We start from the raw sequence: 11253 nt of genomic DNA, 5'->3' as shown, positions 1-11253 counted from the left end.
ATGAGGTACAAACTCTGAGAAAATTATTATTTTACATGTAAAAAGAATATTGAGAATTTTAACGACCTATGCGTCCTGATAAAGATGTTCAATTTATCTTCATTCCTTGTGTAAAATTGGTTTATATCTCAGCATTGGCAAAGACTGTAGCATTTACCCTACAAGTTTATTTATGCCTATGCGAATAGCGTGAGCCCTGCCGGTAAATAAAACAGGCAGTTACTATATCAGTCCTACACAGTAACGCCGTAGCTATTGTAAAGATACGGTGTACCTATTTCACGGTTAAAAATGTTTGTTTTTGTAATAATATTCATGGTAGCTATAGTATACTACATACACTTTAGACATATGCGAAAACCTTTATATGAATTAGCGGAACAAATGCCCACCATTGGGGACCTCCCAGTTTTGGGACATACACACTGGTTTATAGGAGGGCCTGAAAGTGAGCAATAAGGAGTTATATATTTAAAATTAAAATATAAATTATGAAAGAAACAGTGAACAGTGCTTTCTCTTACAGGATTGTTACAGAATATCCAGCAGTTGGCAGAACGTGTGGACTCTTTGGGAGGACTGTGTAAGCTCTGGATCGGTCCGTCACTTTATGTTGGTCAGTATTAGTTTTCCATAATTTCATAAATCAACTAGCTTTCCGCCCGCGACTTCGCCCGCGTGGAATTTCGTTTGTTAAATTTTCCTGAATTTTCTTTGCTATAAACCTCACGGAGCCCGAGACCTTTCCAACGAATGCAAAACCGTGGAAATCGGTTCGTGCGTTCTGGAGTTATAGCGTCAGGAAGGAAAACCCGACTTATATTTATATAGTAGATTTATTATTTGTGCTTTGTGTGGTAAAGTTATCTACACTAGATAATATTATAAAGCAGAATAGTTTGTTTTATTGCTTAAACGTGCTAATATCAGGAACTACTAGTCCGATTTGAAATATTATTTTTGTATCGGATAGCCCATTTATTGAGGAAGGCTTTAGGCTATACATATAACATCACCCTACAGCCAATAGGGGCGGAGTAGTAAAGAAAAATGTTGCAAAAACGGGAAATATTATTTAAACTATTTTCACGCGTACGAAATCGCGGGCACAGCTTGTAAGAAATAAAAATATGTTTAAACTTAAAGTAGTTTAGATAGGTAATTATTTTTATTAATGTAGATTTTTTTATGTTTTTTCATATGTAAGTAATTCAAACAGATTTTTTTAAATAGTAATAAAAGACTTATGTTCCTTATGAAAATGGACAATGAAATCATTTTAGGATCACTTCTAATTCATATTTACAACTCGACCAGCTTGTACCAGGCCAGTTTTGAGCAAATAAATTATAGTTTTCATATAGAGTCATATGCCTCAGATCAGAATTTAACATTACTGTGTTTAATAAACTGGATGTCAATTTGTCATACAAATGGTTCATGATTTCATGTTCATGGCAGCATTAAAGGGCGATGATGGCAGTTCGCTGATTGTGCAATCAACATTGGCCTACCTACAATTTAATATTTATTTCCTCGAAATGTCAAGCTCCTTATTAGGGAATTTAATAATTGCCTTAGCGCAATAAGAATCATCATTTTAACGTTTACACAACTTTTTAATATTCTGTATGAAAAACATCAAGCAATGCCATAGGCTAAAATGATGATGATACTGCATCATTATACAGGGTGTTAGGTAAATGGGTATATGAGCCGACACTAGCCCATGTTAGCATGGGCATATAAATGGTATGGTGAAGTCAGAAATTTGATATCATCATTTTATTTTTTTTAATTTTCATACAAAATAAATTTTATAAAATACGATTTGTATGAAAAATAAAATAATAAAAATGAAGATATCAATTTTCTGACTTCACCATACCATTTATATGACCATGTTAACATGGGCTAGTGTCGGCTCATATACCCATTTATACCTTGATTTTTTAGAATCCAGCAGAGATGTAAACAAACACTTTCATACACAATTACACCATAATCACTTACGTGTTCATAATATCATAACATTATTTAACAAGCCCATGAAACCAACTTTATTTTCACGTTTATACAAGTTTGAAATCAATCTTTGAAACAAATTATTTTAGCAAAATACGTGGACGATGAAAATTTGTGAGACTTGTCAAATTGACTTGACGTTTAAAATCATGTGTTATCTCCATATTGTCTATGACTTGTCTCTGACACATCAGTGCTGTAACCTGTGAGTCATAGACAATAATCTGTAAATTTAATCGATATTATTTTAAGTATTCACTTATTCCGATTAGGTACTGATTAATTTTAAATAAAAAATATACGATACTTGGTTTAGTTTTCCAGCGATAACTTCGACAATATTGGAGATAACGTAAAATTATTTTTCTACTTTTAGTGTATACTTTTTCGGAGTCAGTTAAATTTTTAGTCGGAAATTATTTTACTTTTTTATGCAATTATGCTTACGTATTGTTCCATTGCTTATTTTCCTATATAAGTAAATAAAATAAAATAAAATAAAATAAAAATCTTCCTTCAATGAGGGTTTTCGCGATTGAAAAATCCGCCAGATGGCAATACGTACGTAGACGCGAGGTCCAAATGATGCGTGATTGGTGGATTTTGACATATCTGTCAATGTCATGTCAAAAATAACCAATCATGCAGCATTTGGACTTTGCGTCTACGTATTGCCATCTGGCGGATTTTCTTCAATCGCGAAAACCCTCATTGATAGCATCTTAAATTACCTCCCTAGCGGAATAGAGCAACAAAGAATTGAGCGAGCGAGATGTCACTTAGTAGCAACACTGTCAAACAGAACTTTTTGCAACTATTTTAACTTTACGGATATCATTGATTGTTTTACTGTCCAGTGTGTTTTTTGATTACATCTGTGCATACAGTTTGTTTCCTGTTCTCGAAAATTTCATAATCAGTTCACATTCAATGTTGCGACTTTGTTGCATATTTTTAGTATTTTGACGATCACCCGGCGATGATACGCAAGTACTACAATAATTTCAATTCGCGATTAACGAGAAGTTTTGTCGCATCACTAGTTCACAGACTAAAAATATTTTTATGTCAGTTGGCCATTTTTGATGACATTTCTGCTGATTTCTAAAAAATTAGACTGTACCTAACACCCTGTATAAATTTCGTTTTTAGATTACCGACTTTATGGTAAACGAGTTGGGTTTTATCGCCGTACCTGGATAGAGTCAATAATATGTCAGATATAGAGTCGTGGCTTTGATTCTTACAGTGTAAACAGTGATGATAATATCACTTGAGGTGTTTTTAATTAAATTTTAATGTGAAATCTTTATTCCAGTATCCCTGGATCCTGAAGATGTACAGAAAATTTTGGAAAACTGTTTAGAAAAGGACTCGACATACAAGTTTCTACGGACGTGGCTCGGAAATGGTTTATTTGTCGCCCCAGGTTAGTTAAACCATTCATATTTAATTTTACTCTCTTTCTATCCATTCAAAATGTCGATTGTCGACCTTTGTACTAGTAACTGCTTAAGCGCAGTGTCAGATTTAGGCGCAGACCACCGATTTTTCGTCAGCCGATAGTTTAGTCGGTCTATTAATCAGTATGGGTATAAATAATAATTATCCCTTGACATTTTACACTACGCTTCTTGTCCCAAACTGCAAAGCACTATGGGCACTAGACAACGGATATAAACATACTTAAATACTTTTTTTTGTAAATACATACATAGTTTACATAGCCAGCCCCATCACAGGAATTAAAATTCATCATTTAAATTGCTGCCTGGCCGGGAATCGATCCCGGGACCTCTCGGCATATCTACTAGTCCGTTCCGAACCACTACACCAAACGGCCGACATTGTATGTATGGAATAAATCATACAAATTAAAATCGGGCCCAACTATCGGACGACTAAAAGTCGGTGGGCTGCGCCTAGGCTTAGACTCCCCGCAGATTACATACTTTTAGTCGGCCGATAGTTGAGCCCGATTCTAATTTGTATGAAGAATCGGCTGATACCAATGTGCGCACTTTCATACATGTCCTTAATGATTAAAAGCCCGACACAACAATCAGCCGACAATAAGTGTATAGTCTGCGGTTAGGCTAAGCAATGCTTAGGGCATTATATCTTGGGGGCACCAAAAAGAGCTCCAAAAAATTGTAAGCGCATAGAAAGTAATATATTTTCTGCAAAAAAACCTGTAAAGTAGTTATCATTTCCCTTTCTCAAGTCATCCAAAGAAAAATTGCAATTTTTTTCTTTCTAAAATCTCGAATATGTCTTATTGTTTTGAATAGTATTCTGTGGTTGTGCCTTTAAAATAACATTTTTTTAATAAAATTAATAATGCAAAATGCATGAAACACTTTTTTATTTTAGTTTTTCCAATTGTTTCAATAAAAACGTAAATTTTAATTAGTAAAGGTAATAACATTTACTAATAACTATAAAGCATAGAGCTAACTAATTAAAATATAGGTAACTATTAACTTGCCATACTAATAAATCATATTACTAGTTTATAGTATGATTTGATTTAAACCAATAATTACCTACTATTTATGGTGGAATGAGATCTCAATTTGCACCTCGCGTCACGCGTAGGCTTACTATAGTGTACCTAGAGATCCGTGACGTTATGTCGTCATGAACAAATACAGTACTCACTCTATAGTGTTACTGGAACTACGACATAACACTTGAATCAATATTTGGACACTAATGTATTTGTGTATCTTCCGAGTTATCGGTTTGCGAACTCATCTAGGTGCAAACATAGAAATATTTTTTTAACAAGCCTATTAGGCTCAAAATTCAAGTTAACATTTTAAATCATTATGAAGCTGAACTGACGTAACATCTATTTCAATAATTTGTGTCGTGATTGTAACAGGTGATATGTTCCAATACTAAAAGTACTCGCAGAGGTTATTCCACCCGCCATACTATAGGTACACACCAAATTCCTTGCAATGGACATCGCACTTCTCAGCATTTGCTCACTTCAGTAGTTAATTTCTACGTCTCATGCTACGAAATGTTTTAACGCTTACCTACTTCATTTCCCATTGTACCTAATGCTTCTTCCTTCCTCTGACAAAAACTGTTGAATTTACGAGACAAGGTAAATTATTAAAGGTCATCATCGATTTTTTTAGTGGACAAATGGAAGGTGCACCGTCGCGCGGTCTTACCAATCTTCAACAACCGGATCATAGAGGACTACATAGAAGTGTTCGGCCAGCAAGGAGAAGTGCTCGCGCAGCGGCTCGCCGAGCAAGTTGGCCAGAAAGAGTTCGATGTTTACAAGTACATCACCTCTTGCATGCTTGATATTGTCTTTGGTAAGTTTTATAGATGTGCGATTCCGCAAAGGCAAACGAACGTTAGAAAGATTAGCATGATGATTTAAATATTAGTACCGCAAACAGTGTTCAACTTCTTGTGCTGTGCTCGGCGCCTATTTGATTCATAAAGAATCTACATATACCTATGCACTTTCTGCCCTGTAAACCAATTATGTTTACATATTACCTATGTGATATTAATGGATTATTTTGTTATGTTATTGAAATAAGTTTAGCATCTTGAATGTTCTTTCTTAATCGTTAATCTTGAAATTCTAACATAAGTGCCTAGTAACTAAAACACAGTTACATTTTTTTTCCGTTGAAGTGCTATCGGTTTGCTCTTACTATCGGTGCTAGTGGGTTACTCCGAGAGCATTTATTTATTATCCTATTGCAATTTCATAGAAACAGCAATGGGTGAGAAAATGGACGTCCAACACAACCCCGACACGCCTTACTTGCGCGCGCGCAACTGCGTGATGTCGATCATAAACATGCGCCTGTTCAAGGCGTGGCTGCAGCCCGACGCGCTCTTCAACCTCACGCACTACGCCAAGATACAGAAGGAAAACATTGATATCACACACAAGTTCACTGATGAGGTAAGTAGATAAACAGACAGATAGATAAAAAGTAGCAAAATTTAGGTAGGTATCTGGGCGTAGATAGGATCCTGACGAGGGCGGGACAAGAGAGAGCAGGTACTAGATTATCAACATGCGCCTGTTCAAGGCGTGGCTGCAGCCCAACGCACTCTTCGCACTACGCTAAGATTCAGAAGGAAAACATTGATATCACACACAAGTTCACTGATGAGGTAAGTAGATAAACAGACAGATAGATAATAAGTAGCAAAACGTAGGTATCTGGGCGTAGATAGGATCCTGACGAGGGCGGGACAAGAGAGAGCAGGTACTAGATTATCAACGTGCGCCTGTTCAAGGCGTGGCTGCAGCCCGACGCGCTCTTCAATCTCACTCACTACGCCAAGATTCAGAAGGAAAACATTGATATCACACACAAGTTCACTGATGAGGTAAGTAGATAAACAGACAGATAGCTAACAAGTAGCGAAACGTAGTCTGGGCGTAGGTAGGATCCTGACGAGGGCGGGACAAGAGAGAGCAGGTACTAGATTATCAACATGCGCCTGTTTAAGGCGTGGCTGCAGCCCGATGCGCTCTTCAACCTCACTCACTAGGTACGCCAAGATTTAGAAGGAAAACATTGATATCACACACAAGTTTCAGATGAGGTAATCAGATTGATCTTACTGTAAGCTCCGTGATATCATGGATGTCACGGACCTAGGAATGGGGCAAAAGAGGGCAGCAGCTGCCTTCGCTGGAAATTGTCAAATGCTCCTACATACATTATTGATGAAGAAAACTTGTTGTAGGTACCAAGCAATATCGTCATAAGTACCCAGGGGGGCAGGGAAGGGCAGCCATCCCCATGAAAATTGTATGCCCCTACTACCTTAAGTCTCATCCATATTATGTCCAATGTAGGGAAAACATCTCTACAATCACTAGATGTTTTTCATTGACAGCCAAATTGTAGATCATGATGACTATTATGTAATAGGAGTAGTAGTAATGAAAACAAGAAAGATTAGTCCTGACGTCAACAACAACAACATTGGAATTAGGCAAATGATATGACACTTTTGAACTTGTTCTGACACACGTGCTCATGGGACACGTGTGTCGGTGTGTCAAAAACAGGCTTGACTACATTTTGTGTTTTACTCCAAATTCCATATCTTACTGTATACCTACCTTAATCGATACAACATTGTTTTCCCTGTTACCTTAATTCCTACAACACTTTGAAGGTAACTTATGTGGCAAATGGTATTTGTGTTACCATTGTGACTTCACAGTTAGTATGTTAGTAAGTTTACCTTGTTATGTCAATAAGTACCTACTAACAAATAAATATTTATGGTTTCAGGTTGTACGTAAAAAGAAGGAACTCTTCGATGCAGGAGGTTTTACCAAAGAAGGTACATTTTGGCACACTTACCTTTCGTGTAGGGGAGACAGAGGAGAGTTGTGACATGGTCGATTTTTTGGAACTTATTAACTGCTTACTAGCGAGCGCGTTTTTAGACAAGTCTCGAGCTAACAAATACGCGCTGTTTTACGAAGTCTCTGATAGTTCATAGGTTTCCAAAAATCCACAATATCACAACTCTTCTCGGTCTCCCCTACCCACAGCAGATTGCTTTTTGGAGATCCCAATTCAAAAGCTGTGTTAACTTTTCAGGAAGAAAGGATTTTCTTGAGCTGTTATTAAGCAAAGACGCAAAGTTCACCAACAAGGAGTTGCGCGAGCACATCGACTCCATCACGATAGCTGGCAACGACACCACAGCACTGGTCGTTGCTTATACACTTCTTTTGCTGGGAAACCATGAAGAGGAACAAGAGAAAGTGTTTAAAGAGTAAGTAGAGGCATTATGCACTACGATAACATCCTCTGCCTCTGTATTCCCGAATACCTTAAGAACATATTGTTTTAAACTTTCATGGTCACTACCATAATTTTTATTACTGACTGGTATCAATCCCGTCAGTAATAATAATTATACCTTAAGAACTTCAAGACAAATGACAATTGGATTCTTGACTAAGCTTTTGACGTATGAAACCTGAAAAATAACAAAGTTCAAGGTAGAAAAATGTAAAGAAATGTAATGTTTTTAGGCTGAAAGATATCTTCGGTGATTCAGACAGGCTGCCCACCAGAGAAGACCTAAACAAAATGGAATACTTAGAAAGAGTGTTAAAAGAGACCATGCGATTGTATACCGTCGTTCCGATTATTGCCAGAAAAACAGTAAAGGAAGTAAAATTATGTAAGTATAAGTACTTACTTATCGACAAATAGCTACTATTTCCTATTGCTATTATTTCCTATTGTCTTTGTAGCTTGTGTAGGTACTAAAATCTAATTTTTCATTTACATAATCAATGACTATGAAGTTGGTGTTGAAAATCATTGCATAACATAGATTCACATTCATATTTTATTGATCCGTAACATGTAGGTAAAACTATTTACTTGCTTGAAACAACATTATATATCGTGTCTGTCATGTTATGTTTCAAATAAGTGTTTTCAAATTAACTGATTAAATATTGAACATAAGCAGGAACTCTAGTTCCAAAGGCAATGTTCAAGAATTGTTGTTCTATAAGATCTTGCATGTTGCGCGATTACTCGTCAAATATTGGTTGACATCTTGACATTGGTCGTTTAACACATATAGTCGTATTCACAGAAGATCTCAACCCCATAAAATAAGTCGCAGTTCTTTAAATAAATAATGGCTCTACACATGACCCTTACAATGATTGTGCATAATATAAAAGCAGCTAGCTTGTAAACGCAAATAAGTACCTAGTACTTGGCTTTATGCGAATTGTTAGAACACAAACACTTCTATAGCACTTTACTTCTGAGTTGACGTGGCTATTATGTACTTACCTAATCTCATTGTTGAAACATAAATATTCAACAACTTCAGTTACATGGAAAATTCTCATCTTCTTAGAATCGTACGCCGTGTATCGACGGTCGTATTTAGTTCTTTAGCATTTCTTGGCTTTCATTTATATTTTTGATGATGACGAACGAATTTAAATTACGTCTTTCCGTTATTTAACCACTTCAAGTTCGGAAAGACGCCCGGTTCGATTCTATTGAATTTGCTCTCTGCATTTCATTCAATCATTTAACCAGTTTATTTCAAGAAATGTTCAAAAAAATGGTTTTAGTAATGGGATAGGATAGGACTCCGTAGTCCAAGACGATGCCATGCCATATGGATGGCTAGCACGTTTAAAACTGTGATGAGGTCTTAGTTTCTATTAACAGAAATTGAGTTAGTTTTCTTATTAAGTATCCTCCCCCTTTTCAGTAAAAATATAAGTACTAAAGCTTTCTAAGAGTGAATTATATTTATTACAGCGACCTTCACTCTCCCCGCCGGTGTGGGCTGCGCAGTCGCGCCCTTCGTGATGCACCGGTCGAAGAAGCTTTGGGGCCCGGACGCGGATTGCTTCAATCCCGACCGATTCTTGCCGGAGAACAGCGTCGACCGCCATCCTTGTGCGTTCATCCCCTTCAGCCATGGAACTAGGAACTGCATAGGTAATCTGCAAAAAAAGGATTAGGTTAATTTTACAACTATCACGTTTGTAACTTTTTCTAGGTATAGTAGTATTAAGTAGTAGTATTAATGAAGTAACCTGATAATCTTTTTTATTTATTTACTAGCTTTCCGCCCGCGGCTTCGCCCGCGTGGAATTTTGTCTGTCACAGAAAAACTTTATCGCGCGCGTCCCTGTTTCAAAAACCGGGATAAAAACTATCCTATGTTCTTTCCCGGGACTCAAACTATCTCTATGCCAAATTTCATCAAAATCGGTTGCGAGGTTTAAGCGGGAAAGCGTAACAGACAGACAGACAGACAGAGTTACTTTCGCATTTATAATATTATATTATTATATATATTATAATATATATAGTTGGGATTTATTTATATGGCATACCAACAACATATATATTATACTCTTATGATTAACATTTATGAACATAACATTTCTGATATACATATATGTCACTTAAGGGAGTGTAAGTGCCTTTTTCTATGATATAAGAAGACTATCAGAGTATGCTGTGTAACTGAATGTATTTCGGTATAATTGATATTTCGGTTACTTGGTTGTCGACCAAGTAACGAAATATCCTGAAAAAGTGCTTACCTATTTGTGCTCATGCAAAATACTATGACGTAGTCATAATCTAACAAAAATAGTCATCTAACAAAAAATAATGTTATGTAGGTAGGTACTCAGAAATAGATCTCGTACGTAGATACCGACTATTATCGTAACAAACTGAAACTATCTTACGACATCTGTTGCCTTTAATAAATACCTATAACGTTGAATTTTTCGTAACTGTTGAATTTTTGTTTCTTTCAGGCCGCCATTTTGGGATGTTAGCCATGAAGAGTATCCTAGCAACTATGCTGAGAACCTACAAAGTGACCTCCAGATCCATCAACCGATTTAAAATTGAGATCCTACTGTTCCCTGTGCCTGGTCATATGATTTCTATAGAAAGGAGAAATACAAAGTGCAATTAGTTTAGTTTAAATGATAGTACATAAGTTATTTTTATAATAATAAATTAATTAGCGTAAGGCCCGGTGATATTGCTGTTCCGTATTAAAGAAATTGGTTTTTAGAAATATTAATAAATCTCAAAATTATTTTATCATCCCTTTTCACATTAAGGCCCGATTCGACTAAACTTTTGTCCGAGAATAACTCCTGATATAACTGGCACATTGACAGTTTCAGTATGGGAAATATGTATATCAAAATGACAAGTTTATTCTGAGTTCAATAGTTATTTACTCTTGTTTGGTCGAATCCACCCTAAATCCCCTTATGACTTGGAACTAATAGATAGAGCCCTTTTTCAAGCAGTCTTGGTCGGACCTAACTGTTTACACGAAGCATTGTTAGGGAGATAAGAAATTAATTTTATTAGCAATATTCTATATATACAACTAAATATTAACAAATAACTAATCCTGGAATCTTCAATATGAGTCACCTTCTTGATAGATAATTACATCGTACTAGTTAGTACCTAGTCAGATGAGGCAGCAAGTTCTAAAGTGGAGGCTACGTACCGGAAAACGCAGCGTGGGACGTCCACCCCAAAGGTGACCGACGACCCCATAATGGTAGCTGGAAGGCGCTGGATACAGGACGCTGCCAACCGGGCGATGCTGTGGAAATCATTGGGGGAAGCCTATGTTCAGGATTGGACGTCCTGTGACTAAAATGATGATGATGAT

The 11253-nt window shown here is 36.5% G+C and overlaps 1 protein-coding gene across 1 annotated transcript; it reads left to right on the top strand.

Moving 5' to 3' along the window:
* Positions 1-218: 218 nt before the first annotated feature.
* Positions 219-10639, top strand: LOC135078922 (cytochrome P450 4C1-like). The gene is made up of 10 exons (XM_063973521.1): positions 219-448; positions 527-616; positions 3344-3454; positions 5178-5363; positions 5775-5971; positions 7326-7377; positions 7641-7818; positions 8081-8232; positions 9348-9530; positions 10367-10639. The coding sequence occupies exons 1-10, from the start codon at positions 292-294 to the stop codon at positions 10528-10530; spliced, it is 1470 nt and encodes a 489-aa protein (XP_063829591.1). The 5' UTR covers positions 219-291; the 3' UTR covers positions 10531-10639.
* The last annotated feature ends 614 nt before the right edge of the window (positions 10640-11253 follow it).

Source organism: Ostrinia nubilalis, chromosome 15 (assembly GCF_963855985.1).
Source record: "Ostrinia nubilalis chromosome 15, ilOstNubi1.1, whole genome shotgun sequence".
Classification (NCBI taxonomy): domain Eukaryota; kingdom Metazoa; phylum Arthropoda; class Insecta; order Lepidoptera; family Crambidae; genus Ostrinia; species Ostrinia nubilalis.
Note: the sequence above shows the minus strand (reverse complement) of the source record. Positions and strands in the feature narration are given on the sequence as shown.